The sequence below is a fragment of the Nyctereutes procyonoides genome, unplaced genomic scaffold (assembly GCF_905146905.1).
Source record: "Nyctereutes procyonoides isolate TBG_1078 unplaced genomic scaffold, NYPRO_anot_genome, whole genome shotgun sequence".
NCBI classification, from domain to species: domain Eukaryota; kingdom Metazoa; phylum Chordata; class Mammalia; order Carnivora; family Canidae; genus Nyctereutes; species Nyctereutes procyonoides.
In genome coordinates, this window is record NW_026575140.1 from 20,783,353 (window position 1) to 20,809,905 (window position 26,553).

A 26,553-nucleotide genomic window follows, 5' to 3' on the forward strand; every position below is an offset into this window, starting at 1 on the left:
AGGTAACTGTGGTCCTACCTCTCAATGCTATCGGTACAAGGAGTTATTTTCTTAGTTCTAGCCATTTACATTTTTACAAAAAGCCTATGTTACACTTTCATAATTAGATGAAATATAATTAGATAAAATATCCTTAAAATAAATCTTATAGGGATGCCTGGGTGGCTCAGGGTGTGATCCCAGGTCTAGGGATGGGGTCCCACATAGGTTTCCCTGTGAGGAGCCTGCTTCTCCGTCAGTCTATGTCTCTGCCTCTCTCTGTGTCTCTCATGAATAAATAAAATCTTCAAAAATAAAAAATAAAAAATAAATCATAGAAAAACAAATTTTCTGGTAATATAGTGACACAAGATTCAAAGTATATTAAAGATTTTGTTTTTTAAAAAATAATCTTACTTTTAAGTAATCTCTAAGATGCCTAAAATGGGGTTCGAACTCATGACCCTGAGATCAAATCACACACTGCACCAGCTGAGACAGCAAGGGACCCCAAAGATTTGCTTTTATCTGTACATATAGTAGAGCTTAAAAGGGATCTATTTCCTAGGAATTGTGTTAAAAAATCTGAGTCTACCTTAGAGCTCCAGGGCAAATTTTTTGCTCATTCACTCTGAACAGGCTTATCATGCACCATATCATTTACTTACAGGGCCCAGTCAGGGCTGTTACTAGATCCACTGTTTACTAGACTTAATTTTTATAATTTTTTTTATATAGAAGACCTGGTGATCTTTCCATACAAAGGCACTCTTAAAAGATGGTATTTGTACAATTATGGATTTTCTGTATGCCTCTAACACAGGTATAATAAAAAAAAATACCTGACATCAAATCCAAAATGGAAAATAAACAGTTCAAACAATATACACCAGGAAGAAGATTTTTTTGAGCTATGTGTAAAAAGGAGAGCATGTAGAGGAAATGTGTAACTTGGGCAAACAACTGGTCTGACGACTAACATTCCTTGCAGCTCTGAGGTTTTTCTACTTTGCATTATAAAAGCGTATCACTTAGATTCGAATTCTGGGCATAGCTAAGATATATCCGAAATCCTTTCTCTACAAATAAGAACACTTTTCAGGGGAGAGAAAATTACTTGTATCACCGATAGTCACCTAATTATGCCGACTCGCCAGCTTTTTTTAATGAACCTTTACTGAAACAGCTCCAGAGAAAAATGAATTGTGTTTAGATCATGGAAGGGTAGCATTCAGTTCAATTAAACATTAGTTGTAAAAGTACCACTTTCGTAACTAATCGCATACTTGGCTGTACTACCATTGTTTAATCCGCTAACATTTAACCAATGCCAGACTGTAGGTGTATAGGTGTATTCTTCCGCCTGACTGAACCATTCCTTCTGGCACATTCTGTCCATTAGTAGGTTTTGTAAGGGGACAAAACAAATAATTCAGCCCAAAGAGTCAACAGTGTCAGAGTGAGGAGGTACTGGGCTACACAGTCCTTTCGCAGGTGCTCTGCCCGTCTCCTTACTCTCCTGATCCTTCAGCCGTCCAGTACTGGCTAGCCTGGCTAGCCGCACCAGGCAGGCACCTCACACTCCGCACTTGCCTCATTTTACTGAAACTCATTTCCTTAGGCAAAGACATCAGATTAACATATCTAGGTAAGAGATCTCTGCAGTACATCAAAACTGATGAGGCCACAGGGAAGGGAACACCGACACGGCTGTTTCTACCAGCTCCTTGGCCTATCTAGACACAGGCAAGAGGCTGATGGAGACCAAGGTCCCCACCCAAATACCAAACGGAAGGTCTAACCTCCCATCCTTTTCTGTTTTGTTTTTTGAGATTTTATTTGTTCATGAGAGACACAGAGAGAGGCAGAGACATAGGGAGAGGGAGAAGCAGGCCCCCTGTGGGGGAGCCTCAGGTTGGACTCCATCCCAGGACACCAGCATCACGACCGGAGCCAAAGGCAGATGCTCAATCTCTGAGCCACCCAGGTGCCCCTACCTCCCATCCCTGATTAATAGTTCAGGTCACCAAGGGTGGGAGGTGTCAACTGTTTCCAATAAAACACAAACAACATCTCAACTCTCTCCTGGTGCAAAAAGGCAGGTGCAGGGGATCCCGGGGTGGCGCAGCGGTTTAGTGCCTGCCTTTGGCCCAGGGCGCGATCCTGGAGACCCGGGATCGAGTCCCACGTCGGGCTCCCGGTGCATGGAGCCTGCTTCTCCCTCTGCCTGTGTCTCTGCCTCTCTCTCTCTCTGTGTGACTATCATAAATAAATAAAAAAAAAAATTAAAAAAAAAAAGGCAGGTGCAAATCTCCCCCTGAAAGCCCCACATAAGACACTGATGAAAACCTGGGGCAGTTTACCTAAGTGTTCACACTTCCTAGGTTTTGTTACTCTGTTTGTGACACTTACCTGCCACACAAAAGAGGCGGTGGGCAGGGCAGAGCGGTAACCACCCACCAGAATGATGGAAGATGGGATCAAACAACACATGAATTTGAAGGCAAGGCTAAAAAGTTCTTAGCTAGAGGAGCTCCAACTTGGTCCCATGGGGCCCCAGGTACCTCAAGGGCTCTGCCACCACTAAATTACAATTTCTCTTTTTTCACGGATGCGACCAACCCTTGAATATGAGACACACACAGGGAATGCAACGGAGCGACCTAACGGGCTAGAGTCCCATAAGGCTGCTCTCGGACACCACGTACAGACCCACCTCAACGAAGTATTCAAAAGACACAAGTCTATGGAGTCGGAGAGCAGATTAGCGGTTGCCTGGGGCTGGGGTGGAAAATGGGGAGTGACTGCACCTGGGCAGGGGCAGGGGCCTTTTTGGGGTGTCAGACATGTCCTAAAAGTGGGTTGCGGTGATGACTGCACAACTCTGCATGGCTACTGCCAAACACACACCCCCCCCCCCCGGAGTAAGTACACTTAAAGGGAGTGAATCTTATGCTACGTAAATTTCAGGTCAACCAAGTCCGACATAAAAATTCATATAAAAAATGTGTTCTGCAGATTAAAAAAAAAAAAGTCTGCGAGAATCAGCGCTCCGAGGTGCCCGCTCGTGCACAAACGCAGTGAGACCTGCGCGGGAGCGCGGCGGGCCGGCGCGGCGAGGACCCGCGGGCCAGGGGCTTCGGCTCCGCAGGGCGCAGGCGCGAGCGCACGCCGCTGGGGACCTCGAGCACGGAGCGAGCGCGCGCCCACGGCCGCCCCGGCCGCCCCGGCCGCCCCGGCCGCCCCGGCCGCCCCGGCCCCCCACGGCCCTCCCGGGCTCCCGCCGGACGGGGGCACCTCGGCACGCACGGCCCTGGCCGCCGCCGGCACAGCAGGCCCAGACCCCGGCCGGGCACAGGACGGGACGGCACAGCTTCCCACGGCCGCTCAGAGCCCGCCCGCGCGGGGACCCCCGGCGCGCGGGGGGCGGGGGGCGGGGGGCGGCGAGGCCGGCGCGGGGGGCGGGGCGCGGGGGGCGGCGGGGCCGGCGCGGGGCTCCCGGGCTCCCAGGCTCCCGGGCTCCAGGCGCGCGGAGGCCCCGGGCCCGGCCCCGCCGCCGCACACCCCGCCCTCGGGGCCTGGCGCGCGCGGCCGGCCGCACAGGTCGGGGGGACGTGGCGCCCGGGGCAGCGAGCCGCCGCCTTACCTACCCGCGACCGCCTCAGGCTCGGGGCCGGCGGCCCGGGGATAACGGCGCCTCCGCGGCCAACACGCCTCGCGTCTCCATTCGGGGCTGTTTACTCCCAACTCTCGCGAGACTACGCGACCGGGGCGGGGAGATCGACGGCCGGGAGCGCCCCTCCCCCCCCCCCCCCCCCACTCCCGCCGCTGCTGTGCGTCCCCTGCGTGCCCCGCGCGGACCTGCGTGCGCTCCGGACGCCGGGCGGGGGCCGGGAGGGCGGGCGGGGGCCGGCGCCGGGAGGGCGGGCGGAGATCTCGCGACACTTGCGGCCCGGGGCGGGGCGGGGCGGGGCGAGGGGCGTGGCCAACCTGCCGGGTCGGGTCTGCCCCCGGGGGCTGCGGCACCTGGGACGCTGGGCCTCGGGGCCCAGGGAGGGCGATCGTGGCGGGACGGCCAGCAGGGCCAGCAGGTACCGTAAACGCCCGCGGCGGGGCGGCCGGGAGGCAGCCGCGGCTCGCGCTCTGCAAGCCTCTGCGCACCCGCCGCGCCGGGCGGAGGGGGGAGGCGGCTCGGTGCGCTCAGCGCAGGGACGCCGGCCTCCCGCAAAGCGTCCGCGGGGCGTGGACACTAGGATGGCGGGGCGTGCTCTGCCCACCTGTTGAACGGGCCCACGCCGGGCGCCGGGTCCCAAGTCGGGGGCAGGAAGCATGTTTTTGGCGATACTTTTGGAAAATGATGTGCAGTGCAGTCAGGCCTGTTTGTATCCTGTTTGAACCTTCCCCCGCCCCGCGATGATGCCGAACGGCACCAACAGGACAAAGCACAGCACCCCGTACTCCCTTCATTCCTCAGCCAGACTGACTTGCTATACCGGCAACACACCACCATGTAGCTCTGATGCGGGGCTCTTCGTACCTCACCTTCCTGACCCGAAAGTGAAGGTTAAATGAGACGCCAATAAACAATGGTGCTTATAGCTAGACCCTCCCCATTCTGAGATCGCATCGATGTTAGGAACTTCCAGAGAATTCTTGACTTTTTCCCATTGGTAAATCCTCAAAGTCAAGCAGTCCCTGCTGCCACCACGCCTTGCACTTGATCTTAAACTTAACTGTGGTGTCTTAATGTGGAGTAGATTGGCCTAGGCCAGGGTTCTTTTAACCCACCTTGAAGTCACTGTACCCCTGAATACATGACCCAACTGTTAGGAACTTAGGTAGGCTAGTGAACTGCCGACACCCCTGCCATATGATAGTGAAGCTCCAAAGCAGGAAACAGGGCACTGCTCCAGCTCGGAGAACCTTAGGAAATGAAGTGGGGCAGGGTATGAGAGAGGTGTTTTGGAGATCTACCAAGAAAGAATAACAACCAGAGGATTCTCATCTATTGGCTTGCTACCGCTCCCGGTTCTGATGCAACACTATGCTTTATATATATAATAAAGATTTTGCAAATTCCATGGGAAGATAAATTTATATTCAAACTAAATACTATTTTAAAGAGTAAACAGCCCAGCCAGTACTGAGAGACACGGACAGACTGGACTTGGTTTAGGAGGGCACACAATGTCAAGATGGGACACACCATCTAACCCCCTGGTTCCCAAATGTCACAAGATTTTGAGTAACTGAGATTAAAACAGAACAAAATTTCTCAAAAAAGCTCTCCCCTTGCTATCTCCCTTTTTCTCTCCACTGTGTCAAACCCATTACAATTGACCTTTCCTCCCCACCAGGAGACAAAATGGCCCATGGCAAAACCAGCGGCAATCTCCAAGTTGCCAGTTAATGACAGAAATCTACTTTCATCTCCTTAACCTATCAGGAGAATGAGAACAAGAAATCAACTTAGTCGTTTCAAGAGAATTAACAGACACATGGTTATGTGCAATTTTCTTGCTGAATTACCAGCTTTTAATGAATTACTACCATAACTGTTCATGGATTAATGTTTTGGTAATTTTAAAGCAATTGTTTCTATGGGGGAAAAAATCTCTCACAAATATATGGAGCAAAATCTCTTCCACGGGAAGCAGAAGCAACAGCTTTTATTGTTCAGTTTTCAGTTCACAGATTGTTTCAAAGGTTATTAATTTCCCCCATTCCTAATAAGAAACCCCATCCACAGTGGCCCAATGATGATTCTCAAGCTCTGGGAAGAAGTATTTTATCAGAGGAAACCTAATAAGAGTTTTGGTTTTGATCTTTCACTAGCTTTGCACCCAGCAGCTTATTTACACATGTCCTGCCAAGTAAAGAATTTGAAAACATCACTGTTGCGATTTACTTATTCTCATCACGTAACAGTGACTCAATATGTAACCTATAAATATAACACTGCTAAGCCACATAACACCTTAGATATAAATATGGTGCATTTACATAAAGTTGCTGCTTCTTACTACATTTCAATTACAATTCAGGTCGATGTGACAGGAAGTCAATTTTTTTCTAGTCTTAATGACCATACGTTAATTGTTGGGTGAGGGAAAATTGCCTCATGTAACAAAATGAAGGCCTCCAAGCTCATTTCATCAACAGCTTCACATGCTGTGTAACACCGCTAGCAGGTTTTTCACATCAAAAGGTCTTCCTTTTGTGTAATGAAGGCCTGGTCTATACGTGGAAGAGCTTCTGAATTCAACCACTGATCTTCTAAGTCCAAGTCAGATCTGGAAAGACTAAGGCAACAGCACTGACAAAATTGTGGGTATGACATAAAAGTATGCTCAGGCCTAACTCATAATGGAATACCATCTCAGAAGAAAATTCCATAGAAGTCCTGATTTCAGCCAATTTACTAGTTTCTGCATCAGTGTAACAGTAATAAACCCCAAACTCTTAACTTGCACATATTGTCATATTCATACAGTGATTTACAGTTGCCGAAGCACTAGAGAGTGGTCCTCAAAAATGTGTGGCTTTAGAAGATCTGAACCAAAAACATTTATTTCACAGTAGGCGTCAATGCCAACCCCCTATCATAGGGGGTTGTGCATAACGATCTTCACACCAACAAAAGTGTTCGCAGTGATGCATAAATTTGTTACACTGACCAAGAATGAGCTTCTAACGTATTTTAACACATACATCATATCACACACATAATTTTTCCATATTTTAACCACTATTCCATAAGTCATTGATGTTTACTCCATTAATGCTGCTATAAGAGAATATCACATAGAAAAGTGTATGAAAACCAGATATAACCAGCTCTAAAGGGCTAAATTTCAGTTATAAAATGGGTCATAGACTGAGAAATCACTACTTATCCACAATAATTATAAAACAAGAGATGACTGAGGATCAACCATTATAGGTTCAAATCTAGGAATGAATTAATTCCACAGCAGACCAAAAGAAAACCCAACAACAACAACCAACAGAATGTATATTATACATGGCAAACCTATAGCACAAAATTGGGTAGGCTTGTATAATACGAAAAGGAATAAGCTAGAATTTTAAGACCCCGTAAGGTTCCACGTTAAGCCACCTTAACAAGACACCTTTTTAAAAATGACTTACCCATAAATAAAGTTGCCCAGATGTACACAACATACATACACACACGGCTCTCTGGTGAGCTATCGCTTGAAGAGCAGCATTTTCATACACAGAGTCAAACAGAGCTATACAATGCGACATACACAGATTTCTACTGCTAATTACACCAGCGATCTTACTCATAAAATAACACTTTCAAATGGTCTTTCCTGATGAACATTTGAAAACCAATACTATAATTCATCTACTGAAATAGATCACTTCCCTTAAGAAACTACATGTGAAACTACAAATGCTGACAGGTCATTGCTGTAGCTCCAAGAACAACATAAATCACACGGCTTTTATACAGCTTACAGGAGAAAAAGCATCACAATTTAGGTTCCCTTGATCGGGTGTTGTGCCCTAGCCACACCCGGGTGTGTGCTCCGTGCCATCCATGTGATGCGGCCCTTGTGGTTTTTCCACAGCATTCTCTACAAGTATCATGTATGCTTTGCAAGTGAGGAGTCAACAGTATGCTAAATATGCAGGAGTAGAAGAAAATGCAGAAGATAAATGTGTTCTTCCGAACGTCAGAATACTGCAGGTTCCCACGAGGTGGCAAAACTTCCCAGACCATCATGAAGTTTCATGCTTTGCAGGATAACGCCTCCTTACGTAAAGAACGATTGAGAACATTTGCTCCCCACACCCAGAGCCATTCAGGCATATACTGTGCAAAAAGAAACTAAAAATGAAAGAGAAAAAGGTTATAAGGTTAGAACCCAAAGCACAGATGTGTAAGTTTCAGTATATGACTTACTGCAACAAATATCATCAATCAAATTAAATTAAAAAAGAAAAAGTCCTTAGGTGCTCTTGTACCAAGCACCTATGTCAGACTCCACAGGTCTACGACAAACATGCCACCCCCTACCCACCCCCTCTCTCTAATGAGGCTGGACAGACTCACACGCAGTCATATGATTCCATCCTTATCTAACCTGATCAATAGCAGATTCATTTGGTCAAGAAGGACAAAACCACTCCAGGAATAAAGAGCAGCAGAAATGGATAAGTGCATCCACGATTACTACTATGAGAGAAAACTAGAGCTTGAGGGGTGGGATGGGGTGAAATGAAACAAGAGAACTAGGTCAAAAACCCTGGGACCCATGGGGATCCTTGGGTGGATCAGTGGTTTGGCATCTGCCTTTGGCCCAGGGCGTGATCCTGGAGTCCCGGGATCGAGTCCCACATCAGGCTCCCAGCATGGAGTTTGCTTCTCCCTCTGCCTGTGTCTCTGCCTCTCTTTCTCTCTCTGATATACATAAATAAAATCTTAAAAACAAAAAAAAACAAAAAAAAACCCTAGGACCCTGAGGCCCCAGACCTGAGATGTGAGGAGATAGCCTGGGCATCCCAGGGGGATATATAGTGATGTCCTGAAACATCCCTGGTTGTCACGCCTGGGGTGCTGCTGAACATTCTATGATGCCCAGGACAGCCTCCCAACAAGGGATTATCCAACACCAAATGCCAACACTGCTGATGCAGGAAACCCTGCACTATGCTGACAGGTTTGTCTAAGACTGAGCTGAACACAAGTTCTACTCGTATGGTTAGGAAGGGAGGTGAATGGGATGACTGGCTAGCTAAGTCGGTAGACCATACAACTCTGATCTCAGGGTTGTGAGTTTGAGCCCCATAATGGGCATAAAGCTTACTTTAATAAAAAAATAAATAAAGGGAGGGAGGGAGGAAGGGAGAGAGATGAACAGGCCACTGCAAGTGCTACAATTCTAGCCTTGAACAGAAATAAAACAACAGAGATTACCCAGACCCAGGGAAGCCACACTGAACAGGAGGGAGTCCCAGTATCATAGACAGCCACAGCTCTCCATTGCAGGGTCCAGAGAAGCTCCGGCTCATCACCTCAGAGACAGGAGCTCAGTATTTGGTCCAGAGCCACAGGAAACTTTCTGGGGACACAACAAAGGTCACCTTGGACCTCTTTAAAGAGCCAGGATTTTGTGGAAAAAATCCTGGGATACTCTTCCTTGGAGCTCTGTTTTAAAGCACAAGATTCTAAATGCAAAGAGGCAAAAGAAGTCAGCTTAGGGTCTCTTAGGAGGACCCTGGAAGTAGGGATGCACTCAAACACGTCGGCACCTGGGACAGACTACAGAAGTCCTCTTCCAAGTACAATAGTGCTCCCACTCTCCTGGTTTGCTTTCCACAGCTTCAGGTACCCACGTCAAGGTCAACCATGGTGCAGAAGCAGATGATCCTCCTGATTTACCGCCCTGTCAACAGCAGCCTAACGTGATATATCCTCACTCCCTCTCCTCACACAGGCATTTTATCATCTCATGTCATCACAACCAGAAGGCAGCTTCATACTGTACAGGTGTTTTCGGAGAGACCATATTCACATGGCTTTTATTATAGGACATTGTTATAATTCTTCTATTTTATTATTAGTCATTGTTAACCTCTTACTGTGCCTAACTTATAAATTAAATTTTATCACAGGTCCGTACATAGAGGAAAAAACATAGTCTATACGGGTTCGGTACTAGGTATGGCTTCTGGCATCCCCTGGGTGTCTGGGAACATATCCCTGTTGATACGGGGAAGACTGCTATGCATTTTTTCAGGATTTATTTAGTGGAGAAGGGATCAATACCTAGAAATCTGTTGGTTTTTAATTTCCATTCACGACCATTGTCTATTGCATGGGGACCAGCATCAGCATGTATCTTGCCAGCCTCCTACAGTGCTACGTGTGGAGACATCACTGGCACAGCATTTCTGGCTTATCCTAATGGAGTCTCAGCACTCTGGGGAGCAGGATGGAAAGAGCTAGGTAGAAAGAGCTAATGGAAGAGGAGAGAACTTCATCCTCTGTGTACTGGTAGATTAGAAACTAAGGGGTGACTCATCTACTTGTTTAGAGGCAGACTGAGTGAGTGAGGGGGCGGAGGGAAGGGAGGGCTGGGTTTGGGCTCTGGAAGGCTCTGTGCATTTTCAGAGACCCTGACCCAGCTATCTAGGCCTAGGAAAGGAGCTGTCCTCCCCTGCAACAAAAGCCAACAGTCTCTGCTCCTGATGTGGCACAGCCCCTGTGCAGATTGTTGTTCAGTAAGACTTGGGGACCCAGAGCCAGAGGAAGTCAGTGGGCAAACGTCAAACGTACACATTCAGCTGGTTGGAGATCTGCCTTGGCAATAAAAACGCCAATGCCGTATATTTCCCAGAGACTGGGATGGGTAGGCCTAGGTAAGAAATGGGGACAGAGAGGAGGAAAAACTGTGGCTGGATCCTTAGGCCAGAGTTATTCCAAAGGTAGAAGAAAAGCTGCAGTGAGGGTGTATGGTTCACATTTCCTCTCCTGGCTGGCAACGGGAATGGGAACTCGGCCTGGGCAGGAGGGCCATGACCTCTGACACAGCCTGCCTCCCTTGGACCCTCAGCCACATCTCGATATGCAGCCCCAGGGCCTTCACAATGCCAACCAGTTTGCCTCTCCTCTAAGTGCCACATCCTCTTTTCCAATAGCAACACACACATACTCTATGGGAACAAATACACCTAAGGTGGGTAGAAATTCAGAGCAGACTGCAGGCCAATCCAGAGAGTTCAGGGACACCCACCCTGCTTGCCAATTCCTGGGGCTCTCTATCATCCCACCACTAGGAGGACAGCCCCCAGAGTTATAAGCAAGACACTTACTGGTCAAGCTGTCAAGTTAATGGCTTTTTCAACCCAACACAAAGCCATGTGTTTCTGGTTCACATCAAGTAACCCAAACAGAAGGCTACGAGCTTTTCTGCCAGCCTTACTTTGTGTTCCAAAGCTGACGATACTGACTACTGCACTTCTGAGAAAGAGAAGAAAGGCTTCCAAATCAACACTGATAACTAGGTGACAACTAAAGCTGAGACATTTGACCCTTTTATAGTTGTTTTAAATCCAAATCTTTTTTTTCTACTTCCTGCTTGCAAATAATTAAGACAACTAGCATAACACAAAGATGATTAATCATCTAATTAAATGTATGCCAAGAAAGCAGAAAAGGCCAGTTCTCCAACTGCTCCTGTGTAGAAACGATGTTTTTGCAGACATCTGTAAGGGCTGGGGCCCAGGCAAGGAGTGAAGATACCTCCTCCCTAACCTCTGTGCAAGCTCATCAAAAAGAGCCTTTTATACAGACCTAGCAGTGATCAGTGAATCAATAAGACTGTGAAATCACTGTATAGGCCAGCCCGGCAGTGGCTCCCGCAAGAGTCACTCACACAGGTACAGCAGCCTGCTCTCCACCCCAGACAACTCTCACTTCAAACCTCCTCACTCTGCAAGCCCCCACTGCACAGGACTGTGACTTCCCCCATGGCCCCTCCACTGGATTCTGGGTCCTGCCCCCATTGCTGGGAACCATGCTTTCTCTCTCCCATCTTTAGGCTGTTCTTAGGCTGTTCTTCTCCACACCCCTCCCTGCCAGCACTCACTCACAGCCATGTCTCTGCTGCCATAAATGGATTAACAAACCCAACTCCCTCCTCTTACCCAATCTACCTGCCGCCACACCTACACAGCTTTATTTGTGGAGAATGCAGTGGAGCCTTTTTTGTGGAGAATCCACTCCCTCACCTGCTCACTGCAACCCATCTCTCCCTAAAAAGCTCCCCAAACTGCCTTCATCCAAGGCATTGAGTGTTTCCATGATCCTACACGTAACACAGGCTATCACTCTTACTCAGGCTGTAATGTGGAAGAGTAACGGGGGTTAAGCACAGATAATGCTTTATACAGTGTGTTTGGCACATCAAACTCCCTCCAGGAAAATCCTTATATGCTAAAAATCGACAGACAATGAAATCCTGACAAAATTTAGATCTTTGCGACCTGACAAAACTCCATTCAGAAGATATGGTGATCACAAATGGAAAGCCTCAGTGTGAAAAGCTGCCAGAGAATCTGGCTACAGGCAAAACAGTGATTGATGTCCAAATAACTGATGTAAACTTGAAAGAAAAAAAAAAAGTGATAATGTTGAAAATATTTTGAGGAAAATTAAAAATGAAAACAGGGAAAATGAAAAGTTTTAACAGCTTTATACAGAAAACTACTCTGGGAATTAAATTAACAGACTTTTCTGGGTAGAAAAAAATACACATTCTCAAGAAGAGTTCATCGGTGTGAATGAACTATAATTAAAAATGTTGGTGCTGGGGTGCCTGGGTGGCTTAGCAGTTAGCTGAACATCTGACTCTTGGTTTCAGCTCAGGTCATGATTTCGCCTGCATCAGCATGCATGCACGCTCTCTCTCTCTCTCAAATAAATTAATAAATCTTTTTAAACCAAAAAATTAAAAAGTAAAATGCTGGTGTTTTACAAATGCAATGCAAACATCCGCCGTCTCTAAGCCCCACCCTCGCCACCTCGTCACTTCTCCAGGAACTTTATGCTCAGTGGCTTCTAAAGTTACTTCTTTGGTCTCTCTGCTTTTCCCTAGTAATGAAGGATCTGGAAATAGCCACTTAAATAAAGCTCCTTTTATTAGAAAAACTTTCAGCCAAATCTTATGATAAAAGTAAAAGTTAATTGTTGATTTTATTTATTATGTGGTGATGGCAAATTTAATCATCTTTATGCAAAGAGTCCCCAAAATATCTGCTTGGTGATGGAGATGACTGCATACTTGCGAACAACAATTCTCAACTACTGCACGTCCACTCACACTGCCACAAACCTGTTACAACAAACCAGGAGCTCACAACCTCATACTCGGAATCAAATTGCCAGATACTTAAGTTACTCTTTAAAATACTAAAGCCCTAAATCTTTGTCATACCTGAAATGTAAACTTGTCAATAAAGTCTACGCTTCTTGAACAAATGAGTCCAGGAGTATGCTGAGATATTAACTGGCCTGACAGTTATGTGAGATCCAGACCAAGTCTGTGGTTTTATGTTTGTGAAGTAGGCTGCTGATTCACAGGTACCCTCTCAAGCATCACTAGAATCTTTGTCACTTTGAAATTCCCACATGAATACTGAGTATTTTATACTACTGTCATTTACACCATATAAGCACCATATTTCATCTCTTAGGTGCCACACAGATTAAAATACCAGTAATAGTTTCACAGAAGAAAATTTAAGGACTTAACCAGAACCACTACGAGTGTCAGGTTTAAGAATCAGAATGTGCAATTCTCATATTTCAGCAGTAGGCTTCAATCAGATTGCCATGTATCATTTAGAAAGGTTTAGCATGCATTAACCTAATTACAAGAGTTGAGCGCGTACTGTTACCTGGATAGAATGGGACCAGTATCCTGTGGTCCTTTTTGAAATGCCAAGGGTAGAAACAGCATGATGTGCATATACTTTTGGCGAAGGCACCAACCATGGGCACTTGTGCAGAAAGCTGCCGGGAGAGGTCATGTTGGTAGCCACATAGAATGGGATTAGACTCTGTACAAAGATTCCTTTGGAAGCATATTCATACTGCAGTGCTCTGCTGAAGTGGTCTAAATAAGCCTGTTAAAACAGAGCAGGAGTAAAGACTTAATTTAGGGGGCAGGAACTTGGAAGAAAATTCAGGAGAAAAAAGGCTTATTACCACTTCAGGAAAAAATACAGTATAAGTAAACATGAGTTGGAGACAGCTTGACAAACTGGACCAAACTACATAATAAGTGTCCTATTGCTTTATGACTTCACTTTCCAATCAGGAACACATTACCTTAGAAGCAGAATATGCAGCCAGCTGGGGAGTTGGTTTGCAGCAAGAACCAGAAGAGATGGTGACAACGGCGCCCTTCTTTCTCTCCACCATCCCTGGTAACACTATATGGACCATCAAACTAGCCGCAGCAATGTTTACATTTATGATGTCCCAGAGTTTGTCCTCGGAGACCTGAGTAAAATATTGGGGGTAGGGGTAAAACACGCCGACATTATTCACCAAGATGCCAATGTCTTTGTCTTTCAAGGCTTCTCGAATCGGGTCATAGATCTCACGGCCATTGCTGAAGTCTGCAACAATAACTTCGGTTTCCACTTTGTAGGTGTCAGCTATGTCTTTAGCAACCATCTGCAACTTGTCTTGATTGCGACTAATGAGGATGATACTGAGACCACGGCTCGCTAGCTCTTCTGCATAGGCTCTTCCGATCCCATCGGTCGCACCTACAATATAAGCCAGGGAGAGCAACCATGCTCATTTAGTGGCACGACCTTCGGAGCGAACCTTAAATTCCCCTGGGTTTACGCCGAAAAGGTTCATTCTAGAAATAAGCCCAGTCCTAATCCTGATCACTATGTCGAGTACAATGTCAAATCCAAATATGCACAACACATGATAATCCAACCCTCCTTCAGACACCCTGACAAGTAGAAGAAAGGTAGTCTCCCGTTCACCAAGCTGCTGGTGAGACATGGCAGGAGATGGTTTCCAAACTCCTATCTGGCTTGAACAAGTGCCAGGAGGTACTTTCCTGGGAAACAACGATAAATCAAAATGAAATCTAAAATAAGGGAAGCACTGCTGACAGTGGTGACAGTTTCTAAGGACAATTTCAAAACAAAGCAAAACAAAAAATGAGAGGTGGGAAGGTGGGCTGAGGCAGGACCGGGAACAGGAGGGCAGAATAAGAAGGACAAAACGTCACAGGATGATCCTTCCGAGAGGAGGGCAGTACAAAAACGTCAACATAATAACAACAGAACTATGTTCCCATGAAAACATCACATTGAATTCAGTGACTCCTCAAATAAGGCATCTAATTTAAAACACAACTTAAAACAGAAGAGATTATTCTGCTTTTAAAATATGCAACAATTGAAATCTCATTTCTTACCACTCACGACTGCCCATCTTCCATACTGCTTGATCAGATCTGCTCTGCTCACCAGGCGTGGGATGAAATGCAGTCTGATCAAGCTGTAAAAGTCACAGATGACAGTGATGCTTTTTCTGGCCGTATACCAGGCTCCGACCAAGGCCAGAGCTTCCATGTAGCAATTGCAGGACCTGGCGATCTCCCTATACAAGAGGTAGAAGCTGTCAACAGCAGCCATGGCAGCCTGTAGGGAAGGGGAAGGAGATAGGAGTTCTTTACTTAATTAAGTTAAAGGAACATGCATAGTCTAAATGAAGACACCTAAGGACATCAGAGCTTAACAATATGCACTTAAATAACAGTGACGTTTCAAATGCATGTAACCCACGGATCCACTCAATTTATAATCTCATTAACATATGCAGCTTATGAAGTCCTTTTCTTCCAAGGAGATTAGTCAACCTAACTACCAAGAGCTATCAAATTCCTACTAAAATTCAGGCACTGTGCTGCATGTTGTGGATACAGAGATAAACACAATATGCTCTGCGGCCTAAAAAAGCTCCTCACCCAGCACAGTGACAGACACAGACTTTTAATTCATGTAACAGCTGAGAGGTGTGTTTACTTCTCTGCTTTCTTCATAATCAGCCAGTACAGAGGGCCTACCACCCACACAGACACAAAGTAGAAGAAACAGTAGCAGTATTAAGATACCGCCTTGGCGAAAAAGAGCTTACATTTGAGGCAAAACTCAGCTGTAATAAACTTTCACATAAATTATATTCTGTATAAATAATATACATAACCATTCATTCACAAAGAGATGCTCCCCAAACTTGAGGAACTGATTTTCTTAAACGACAACACAGTGAGCGCTCCTCCGTCTTACTGGGGCCGGGGCACCCCTAACTTTGCCCTGGCCCTTACGTCTGAGGAAAGAGTCCAGTGCAACTAAGTGTCCACACAGCAAGCATTTATGAAGCACCTAGTACGTTCCATGCACCGTGACAGATGCTAAGGGTTCAAAGATGAGTTTAACAATTGGACCTAGGAAGAGAAGGACATTTAACAAAACTATTTTATTTTTTTAAAGATTCTATTATTTATTCATGAGAGACAGAGAGAGGCAGAGACATAGGCAGAGGGAGAAGCAGACTCCATGCAGGAAGCCCGATATGGGACTCGATCCCAGGGCCCCAGAATCATCCCCTGAGCCAAAGGCAGAAGCTCGATCGCTGAGCCACCCAGGCACCCCTAACAAAACTATTTTAAATGCTGTCGGAACTGCACTAGGTATGCCTGTGGTGCAAGAGACGACCCTGCAGAAGCAAAGGCCAGGCACCACTGATGCTAATGAACTTGGTCCTGGACTAGACCTGGGAACCGCAGAGGCCAATCCAACTGTGTGCTGTGAGGGACAAGACATCGAAAGGATCACAAGAGGCTGCAATTAAATTACAGGGAGCTCTGAGAGGCACAAACACAAGGACGTAGCATTTATTACATAAAAGGAAATTGACTTGCATCCAGAATCTATATATAACACTTCTGGGAATGGCCCCTCTTTAGAAGTCCCATTAGAAAAGAAAAAAAAAAATTTGTGAAACTAAGAAAATTTCCAATGATAGCAAAAATAGGTATAAACTGAAGGAAGAATGAGTGAACGCCCTCTCACTCCACTGCAGTGTAATATGAGCCCAATCAAGTTCTGCGGAGTGAAAATGAGCAAAGTAGGAGAAAACCAATTAGCCATTGAAATGGAACACGTTCTAAGAGTGACAGCATCCTGTGATAAAAGGCACATAAAATAATGGAAAACCTGATGAATATAGAGAAAAATAGATATGTGAATATATATTGATACTGATACATATATGAATGTGTAACCCCAATTACAAATCAGCAAAGCACACAAGGAAATGGGACAGAAAACTAAAGAGAGGTACAGGCAGTAGGATCCCAAATGCCCTGCAACAAGGACACGATTGCTCACATAGGAAGTCATACACGGCCACTGTACTACTAAGTAAGTTGATGTGGCATTCAGTTCAAGAAATGTTTTCCCCAAATGGCACAGAAAACAACAGAAGTTGGGCCATCTCATTTCCTGCTGGTAAACGCTATATCCTGAGGTTCTATTCATAGAGACGCTCCTCCAAGGACAGGAACGCCAAAACTGATTGTGAAAAGAAAACACTGTAAACTTTATTAACTCCACAAGCCAAATACTTAATAACATAAGAACAATTATATGCTCCTTTGGGGTAATTTCTCTTCAGGGACCACATCAACTGAGATTCTCTGAAATCTGAAGTATCAAGATCAATGGAGTTTGGACCAAAGAGGCCCTTCTTGTTCTCATCAATCTGCCAAACAGGAGGTAACAGCACTGGGAGAGTTGCTCCCAGATCCTTAGAAATATATTCACAGTTAGGATCATCTATCTCGAATATGTCCATTCTCTTCCTGCTGTGCATGAATGCCCCTCCAGGCCTCCAACACTAGAGAACAAGGAGTGTCACATCACCCTTCTCAAGGGCTCTTGCTCTGCATCTCAGTACATAGCCAAGTCCCCGTGGTGACAGGTGGCTGACTGGGCAGGCCCCTGAGCTGCGCAATGGCTGCAGTCCCTCAAGCATTGTAACAGCAAGATTCCCAAAGAAACAACCAAAACAGGAATTTCTTATAAGAAAGAACATAAGAGGGCACCTGGGTGGCTCAGGGGTTAAGCATCTGCCTTTGGCTAGAGAGTGATCCCAGGGTCCTGGGATTGAGTCCCACATCAGGCTCCCCACAGGGAGCCTGCCTCTCCCTCTGCCTGTGTCTCTGCCTCTCTCTCCGTGTCTCTCATGAATAAATAAATAAAACTTTAAAAAAAAAAAAAAAAGAACGAACAAAATAATGCAATTCCATGTTAAACCTTCACTTTGTGGGGATCCCTGGGTGGCTCAGGGGTTTAGTGCTTGCCTTTGGCCCGGGCATGATCCTGGAGTCCCAGGATCGAGTCCCACATCAGACTCCCTGCATGGAGCCTGCTTCTCCCTCTGTGTCTCTACCTCTCTGCCTCTCTCCCTCTCTCTCTCTCTCTCTCTCTCGATCTCTCTCTGTGTATCTCATGAATAAATAAATAAAATCTTTAAAAAATAAATAAAACTTCACTTTGGGGAGTTCCTGATTTAAAAGTGTACAAGAGCCTTCTGTCATAACGAATCCGATATGAAGCCACAAGAAAAGTAAATGCAAAATATACTATTTTTATATTTACTAGTACTAGTATATACTAGTTTTCCAACACAGTGTAATAAAATTAGGAATAACAAAACTACAACAACAAAAAATCTAAATTCTTAGAATATTAAATCTATCCTCCCAATCAGGTGGGTGTATATCTAAGATACTGAAACACTGTTTTTGGTGCAAATTTATATCCTATGTATCGCTATCTACTGGATTGTCATAAAAGCAGTACTTGTGGGAAAATTAACTATGCCCAGAGTCTGCACCAAGGTTCTACTCAGAAAGAGCAGGTCAGACATGGCTCGTGAAATGGCCTTGTACTAATGAGAACTGGTGTAAAGGGAACTTCTTCCTCTTCAAACACAATTTTTTCCAAGAATCTGAACGTTTGTGAAGGAAAAACTCTAGCAAGAGGTGCCTAACCACACACAAGATTTCTGATTTTTCTGCTGTCATTCTTAGCTACCTTGGTTTTCTCTTACCTTCTCTCTGCCGGTCCTGGGTTTTCAGGAAAACACTGCTCTGTCTTTAAGGCCAACCTGTGAACAAAAACCAACATGAAACAAATTCCCTTCTTTCGCCCTCACAGCTCAGCTGGGAAACCTTTATATAAACATTAAGACCAAAGTTTTTAAAAATTAAGAAAACACAAATTCTGAAACCCTGAATCCCTGGTACAGGCAGTGAAGCATTTCCTCATCTCAGAAAAAGGAAGGCACCAACAGCTTCTGCTGAAAGGTTCAGCTGGAATGTGCCCACTTTTCCTGTACCTTCTTTCTTAAGGGACATTTCATCAAACGGAACAAAACCAGTTCTGAGAGCTGGAAGAGAGATGGTGCTCTGCACAGACACTGGGAGCTCAGGAGCAGCTGGGTCCAGGAAGGGGAGCAGACCAGGCCATCTTTGCACCCTCATGTCTGCCCAGGCTTTCCCAGGGCCTCACTGCTCTCTCTCTGTAAGCCACCTTCTTCTGCTCCACCTGCAGAGCACCTGAACTTCCACACTACTACTGCAGCCCTGGCACCTCTATTCCTGAGCCCAGGCATCTAGCACTCGCCTAACCCACTGGCAGAGGTGGTGGGGAGAAGTGTCCAGTGGTATTTGGAGCAACCTCTTCTAGCCTGTGGGTGGGGCAGGTGCTTTCAGGTTGCACAGAGGAAAGGAACCTCTGGCACACCTCTCCCCTTCTTTCCACCCTAGACACTGTCTTACACCACTCTGTTTTTGAAGAACCCCAGTGGACTGAATTGCTCCAGGGCTGAGGCCAAACTTTATGCCTCTTTGTTATTCTAGCCCCTTCCACAGCCTGCAGCCCATAGCAGGAGCTAATAAGCAGGCAGCTGCTACATTAGCTGCACTACCTAGTCTCTCTAGCTCAGCTCTCAGCTGCACACTTTTCTCATTCCCCTGCTTGCCAGGGGACCACCAAAATCCTCTGATCCTCTACAGAAGGAAACTCCATGGGTAAAACCCACCAGGGACCTCCTGCTCAGGTTCAGCAGAAAGACATACCAACTTCAGACACTCGCTGAGAACAGCAGTTTCAAGGGCCTTGGACCTGGAGTGGCCTGGCTTCCTGGCTCTGCCCCACACACTCTCCTCTACCGTCCTGGCACAGGGGTACCATGATGATATTTAACGTCACTGTTCCACCACAAGCAAACACCTTAAACGTATACTGGCATGGCTACATTTTTTTTTTTTTTTAATCACAGAGAATCAGAGAGCTCAGAGTATTCTAGGCCTGGTCTACAGCCTTGAGGAAGAACAATGCCATCTCATCATCAGATACAGCTCAAGATGGAGAGACCTGACTCACAGCCACCAACTCACAGAACACTGACAAATTCAAACATCAACTTATTTATGAATAATATACAACACTGTCAAGAAGTATAAACACGCATGGTCGCTGGTCTATAGGCAAGTCCACCAGGAGACCAAACTACTAAAACACTGATGAACAACTAAGCAATGAATGACCAAGTGTCAGATGCTGAGGACTCTTCCCGAGTAAGCCAGGAGTGCCTGCATCGCTCTGTACACAGAATTCATCAAGAGAAATAGCAATTCAGTGCAAAGTGGTAAGAGCACTGTGGAAAGGTGTAAGCACTCCTGAGGAGTAAGGAGGCAAGGGCACAGCACTGAAAAGGTCTGGCCTGCCGGTTAATGCTGACCAATTCAACAGGCATAACGGCACAGGAAGAGCACCCAGGAGTGGCAAGAGGGTTGGGAGAAAAGGCCAGATTGTGAAAGGTCTTTATGCCAAACAGAAGTGTGTGGACTGACTCTGTGTAAATCCCTTCCGCCAAAGGAGGGAGCCAAGCAGGGTCTGTTGTAAAAGGCGGTGGCTGGTGGCAGAGGGCCAGCGGCAGAGGGTGGCGGCTGTGCTGGAGCAGGCAAGGAAGTGAGGGGTCGGGGATCCTGGTCCTTCCTGATGGGGACAAGGCAAGGCTGAATGGAGAGCCTGTGGTTTTGTGATATCCTCTGTTCTGCTTCTCAGACACACCAGACGTTTTCACACATTTGTTCCTACCCTGATGGACCATAAGTGGAAAACAATAGGACATTAGACATTCCTCACATCCTCTTCATCCTCTCCCCACCCTTAAATATGTGATGGAAAATAATGTCTTCCTAATGAAAGAAGAAATCAAGACTTCTCCCAAAGCCACTAACATCCAGGAAATCTCACGGAACCCAGGGTTAATGGAGTTTATTATACACTTAGGTCGAGAAGCCCACCAAGATATGAACAGATATTGAGCTGCGTTTAACTTGCAATGACAGTTTGACTAGTTAATTTTTCTGCAGATAAGTATTAGCCTAAAACTTAGAAAAATTCATTATTTAGAAAGCAACACTGAACCATAGTAAAATTCTGGTCCCTACCCAATCTGCTCATAAAAGTTATCATAAAGCTTTGTTTTCTGGCCTCTACAGAAAACTAAATCATCAATGAACAAAATAGAAGAAAAACAGGTGGAGGAAAAGAGTCAGAACTGTGCCCAAAATAGGAAAAGAGCAGTCCCCTATCGTCTGTTAGGCATCTTCTACATCTACAGGGTAACATTCATCAGGGCTAATGCATCAAACACGTAAAGGTCCCCCAGGCAAACTATGAACTTCGGGTGATGATGATGTGTCGTAGGTTCATCCTTGATAAAAAACAAAAGAAAACAAAAAAAGGTACCATTCTGGTAAGTGATGTTGACAATAGGGGATGTGTGGGAGCGGGGGGGGGGGGGGGGGGGGGAGGGATACGGGCAAGCTCTGTGCCTTTCTCTCAATTTCACTGTAAACCTAACCCTGCTCCTGAACAGTTCTAAAACAAAGCCTGTAAAAAACAACAAACAAACCCTAAAGGAAATATTTCAAGTATAAAAGTATCAGTGGAAAATTTTGGTCAAAACTGCAAGGAGCAAAGTCACCTCTTCAGAGCACTGCCATGGGGGTGCCTGGTTGGCTCAGTTGGTAGAGCGACTCTTGATCTCAGGGTCGTGAGTTCGAGCCCCACTTTAGGTATAAAGATAATAAAATAAATAAACTTTAAAACAAAGCACTGCTGTGGCCTGTAACATTCTCTCGAACCAGAGTTTAGCTTGCTCAACTCAGCAGTGAAAAGGGCAGGCAAATCTCATACAAAGCCTCCATGAATCAAGAGTTCGGCAGGAAAAATCTTGGCTCAAACACTGACATCATCATGTCATCTAAACGAATGAGGCCTGACAGTAAAAGAATATCAGACAGACTGGCCACAAAGTTTTCAAGGAAAACGAAGCAAGCATGATGGGAAAAGACAGTGAAAGCAGCACTAAGTGAAGGCAGCACAATGGGCTGAATAATAGCCCAGGGAGATGTCCACATCCTAATCCTCACACTTCACAAATGCCCCACCTTGTGTAGCAGAGGACTTTGCAGATGTGATTAAGCTAAGGACCTTGAAATGAGAAGATGATCCTGGATGATCCAGGTGGGCTGCTGTGATCACACGTGTCCTTGGAGGAGGGGGGGCAGGAGGTCAGAGTCGGAGGAAATGTGATCAAGAAGTGGAGGCCAAGGAGATAGAGAGTGGAATTTAAAGATGCCAGGCTGCTGGATTTGAGGATGGGGAGAGGGTTTACCCTCTAGAATGCAGGCACCTCTAGCATCTGGCAAAGGCAGGAAACAGATTCCCCAGAGCATCCAGGAGTGACACAGCCTTGCTGACACCCTGACTTTAGCTAACCAGGCTGATCTCAGATTTCTGACCTCCAGAACTGTAAGAGAATAAATCTGCACTGTTTTAAACCACTAAGTTTGTGGTAATTTGTTACAGCAACAATAGGAAAATAAGATAGATGGATGGATGGACTGAAAGACAGAGAGACTATCAGTCTCGTTTTTAGGACAGTACAGAGACAAGTTGCGAATCCTGCACATCCCTTAAGCCAAAACATTCTAGCGTTCTCAGGAGCCAGAAACAGCCTGAGAGATTCCTCTGACCTTCCATGGAATGGGGCAGGCCTGAGGTGGTCCTCCCCATCCTCAGCCATAGCCAGCACTGTGCAGCCTTTCCGTAAGGCTCCAGGCCTGTGGACTTCATTCTCGTTAACATGTTTTCATAGGGATCTTACTTTTTTTCACAGGGTCTGCATCTGTCTTGCTCTTAGCACTCAAATCCTGTCTGTCCTCCCAAGACCAGCTTGACTCTCAATTCAATGTCAGGGCTTACTGATCAGTGCCAGCGACATGCCAGGCCTGGGATGAATGGGAGCCCTGCATCTCTTCCCACTCCTTCCTAGGCTACTACCCCGAGCCCCTCCCCTCTCCCTGAGTGTGTGTCTGTCTGTCTGACCCATGTGACTCTTGCTGCACTGCTTAGCTGTTCTGCTAAGCTGTTCTGCTTAGCTGTTTCCTTTGTCTCTTGGTTCCCCAACTAGAGCACAGGCCTCTAAAGGGCAGGAGATGTATCTAAAACTAGTTTTTCTGTAACTTGAAAAGAACTGAAAAAGACACACGAAAGTCATACAAGCTATTATGCGTAGTTCAAAGAATAACAAAACAACACCCATTTAGAAGCCCCATAGCTTCTTCCCTGACCATATCATCGCCTTTTGCCGCCCTGGAGGCTACCACTCTCCTCAATTCTGACATCATCCCCTTGCCCTTTAAAAAAACAGTTGTACAATTACCTCAGCAGAGATTCTGAAAGAAAGTGTTCAGTTTTGCTGGCTTGGGACCTTATATAAAAGAATCACAGCACGTGTGTTCTTTGATGACTTGTTTCTTTTTTTTTTTTTTTCCTGGATACAACACTCTTTATTCGGCACCAGCGGTGCCCCGGGAACAGCGAGAGGCCCTTCACCTGTGGGGTGTGTGCACCCAGCTGCCTGCAGGCCCCCGGGGCCTGATGACTTGTTTCTTTAACTCAATATTGTTTTCGAGACTCATCCATGCTCCTGGAGGCTGTGGGTCATATACTTTTACTGCTGCACCCTCTGTCACCTTACAAACATGCCACGATTCGTGCATCCATTCTATTGCCAATACACATTTGGGTTGGGAGTATTTTGGCTTTTAGTTTACAATTACGAACAGAGCTGCCATGTGCACTCTTGCGCACATCACCTGCGCCCTAGTGCTAGAGTCCATTGAAGGGGTATGCCTGAGGCTGATTGCGGTGCCACAGGGCGTCCATGTGTTCAAGCAGGCCCTGCCCAAGCTGCTAGGCCAATCCCCACGTCCACCATTAGCCAGTGTGAGTTCACAGTACCCCTCCCCTGTGTGGCTGGCTCAGTCAGTTCACCTGCCCACAGGGTGTCTTGAACCAGGGGCTGACTCTGGTTTTAACTTACATTTTCTGATTACTGATAAGGGTGACTGCATCCTTGTGATGCTTCCCTGTTTGTGGCTCCTTGTCTGCGAAATACCTGTTTCTAGCTTTTGCCCTTACTTCTGCTGTGTTATCTTCCTTTTCAGTCTATGTTCTAGATACTGGTTCTCTATGTTTGGTCTCTTTATACTGCTTCTGATGAACTGAACTCTTGATTTTAATGCAGCCAAGTGTATTAGTCTTTCTCCCATATGCTTTGTGCTTTGTTATGCTCCACTTCAGAAATTCCCTACTAGCCCCAGGACATAAAGGTATCTTCCTATGTTATTTTGTCAAACTTTTCACAATTTTGCTCTTCAGATTTAAGTCTTTAATCTTCCTGTGGCTCTGCAATGGTGTGAGGCTGGGATCACACCCACCTTAATATTCCTCCTCAGCAGCTGGTACAAGACTGCATATATAATATCTATTTAATAAATAGAAGCAAATACTGCTTTGTGTTCAAAGCTCAAATTTCACTCTTGAGAAAAAATTTAAGGAGCTCCTCAAACTTTGTGTCAGCACTTTGATGAAATTATTACTGGTGTATCGTGACATTCTGGAATTTCCTTTCCCTCCTTTGCCAATTTTTGGGATACGGCTAACCTGAATTGACTGGGAGCTCAGCGGAAAGAGCAAAACATGGGAGTTCTCCACCTGAGATCCAACAGGCCTGCGTTTCAGGTCTCCATTTGTGCAGAAGGAATTGAAATAACGACGGCATCCACTCCTAGGTATACACCCAAGACAACTTATACCCACACGGAAACTTATACAGCCATATCCCCAGCAGCACTATTCACAACAGCTAAAACACAGGAACAAAATGTCAACAGACAAATGGTAAACAAAACGCAATCTGTCCACATAATGGAGCATCAGTCAGCAATAAAAAGAATTAAGCAGGATGCACCCTGCTACAGATGGACCTCGAAAACACCAAACTCGGCAAAAGAAGCCAAACACAAAAGGCTATGTATTGTATGATCCAATCTACATGAACTGCCCAGATCAGGCAAATCCAGAGCCAGAAAGGAGACTGGGGGTGCGGGAGCACAGGTACAGCGGGCATGGGGAGTGCCTGCTAACCGGGTAGGAGTTTTTTTTTTTCTGGGAGGATGGGAAATCCTCGCACATAATGAATATGCTAACGGGGTAGGAGTTTTTTCTGGGATGATGGGAACCACTGCACATGGCGAATATGCTGCTATGAAGAGCACACTTCTAAATAGATAAGATGGTGAATTTTATGTTCTTTAAAAATTTTACGTCAATTCTTAAAATCTACTTTAATGATTTGTTGGACTCCCTGCCCCTGGAATATTACTGTAGTGACTAAACCACAGACTCTGAAAATAGACTTCCTGGAGTCTGATCCGGGCTTCCCACCTAAGAGCTGTGTTTTGGGTGAGGGTGAAGTCCCTTCACCTCTGTGCTTACCTAAAATCGAACGAAGCCCTACACACACAGCACGGAGGACTCGGGCGCTCCGCGAGCCGCTCCCGCCGGCGTTGAGCGTCCGCTAGGGCTTCCGTGCGGCGGTCGGGGTGAGAGCTCGGCCGCAGGCCCCCTGGGCGCTTCCTCCCGGCGCCCTCCAGTCCTCCCACCCACCTTAGGAGCAGTTACAGCCATCCCGTTTGCAGAGGGGGAAACCGAGGCCGACAGAGCCGAGTAGTACCCAGGACCAAGGTCCACCGAGTCCGGAGCCCGGGCTACCGCCCATGGAGCCCCCCGCCCCGGGGAGGGATCCGGGCTCCAGCACCAGCGGGGCTGCGGGGCTGCGGGGCTGCGGGGCTCCGGGGCTGCGGGGCTGCGGGGCTGCGGGGCTCGGGCGGCTGGGGCGGGCTGGGGCGGGCTGGGGCGGGCGGGCTGCGCGCTGCTCCGGGCTGCCGAGCCCTTGCCGAGCCCTTGCCGAGCCCTTGCCCCGCGGCGCTCCGGGGGCCGGGGCGCCCTTTCCTCAGGCGCTCCCCCGCTCGGAACAAAGACGACACATCCCACCCCGACCCAGTGCTTGAGAAAGGAGAGCCGAGCGGCGCAGACAAAGGGGCGGCTCGGGCCTCGCCGGGAGCCCGGGCCGGGGTCGGGGGTGGGGCCCAGGGCCGCCGGGTCCCGGGGTGGGGGCGGGGCGGGGCGGACCCGGAGCACGGGGCCCCGGGGGCGCAACGCCCGGTGCAGTCCGGCAGGGGCGCCGCGGGGCGGGGGCCGACGGGGTCGCGGTCCCCGGTGCGCAGGGCGCGGAGGGGCACGGTCCCGGGGGCGTGGCGGGGCGCACCGGGCAGGGCGGCCGAGGCGGAGCAAGCGGGGCCGGGGCGGGGGGGGCGGGGGGCGCGGTACCTGCAGAGGCGGCGCAGTCCCGAGCCGGTCCCGCCAGAGCCGCGCGGCCGCCGCCCCCGTCGCCACCGGCAACCCCGTCGCCGCCGCCGCCGCCGCCGCCGTTGCCGCCGGCCGCGCCCCACGTGACCCGCGCACGCGCATGGGGCGGAGCCGTTGCGGGGCCCGTCCCCCGGCGTCCCC

General features: G+C 47.3%; 2 protein-coding genes across 6 annotated transcripts in view; both read right to left on the reverse strand.

Moving 5' to 3' along the window:
* The window catches only part of MBTPS1 (membrane bound transcription factor peptidase, site 1), a 55,343-nt gene extending 51,486 nt beyond the window's left edge, over positions 1-3,857 (reverse strand). For 2 of the 4 annotated variants that reach the window (XM_055305522.1, XM_055305518.1), the window contains exon 1: positions 3,630-3,721. The gene's annotated coding sequence lies outside the window, so the exon portion shown is untranslated. Of the gene's footprint in view, positions 1-3,625; positions 3,722-3,840 lie in introns of those variants that run through there. The other 2 variants (XM_055305521.1, XM_055305519.1) reach the window with 2 other exon arrangements.
* Positions 3,858-5,632: 1,775 nt separating this feature from the next.
* Positions 5,633-26,512, reverse strand: HSDL1 (hydroxysteroid dehydrogenase like 1). 2 transcript variants are annotated; one of them, XM_055306982.1, is made up of 6 exons: positions 26,374-26,512; positions 18,668-18,724; positions 14,964-15,189; positions 13,847-14,292; positions 13,414-13,641; positions 5,633-7,840 (listed from the first exon to the last, which is right to left on the reverse strand). In XM_055306982.1, exons 3-6 carry the CDS (start codon positions 15,181-15,183, stop codon positions 7,742-7,744), a joined length of 993 nt encoding a protein of 330 aa, XP_055162957.1. In that variant the 5' UTR covers positions 15,184-15,189; positions 18,668-18,724; positions 26,374-26,512; the 3' UTR covers positions 5,633-7,741. The 2 variants fall into 2 exon arrangements, with proteins under 2 accessions (XP_055162957.1, XP_055162958.1); XM_055306983.1 differs by lacking the exon at positions 26,374-26,512 and adding an exon at positions 25,480-25,795.
* Between the last annotated feature and the right edge of the window lie 41 nt (positions 26,513-26,553).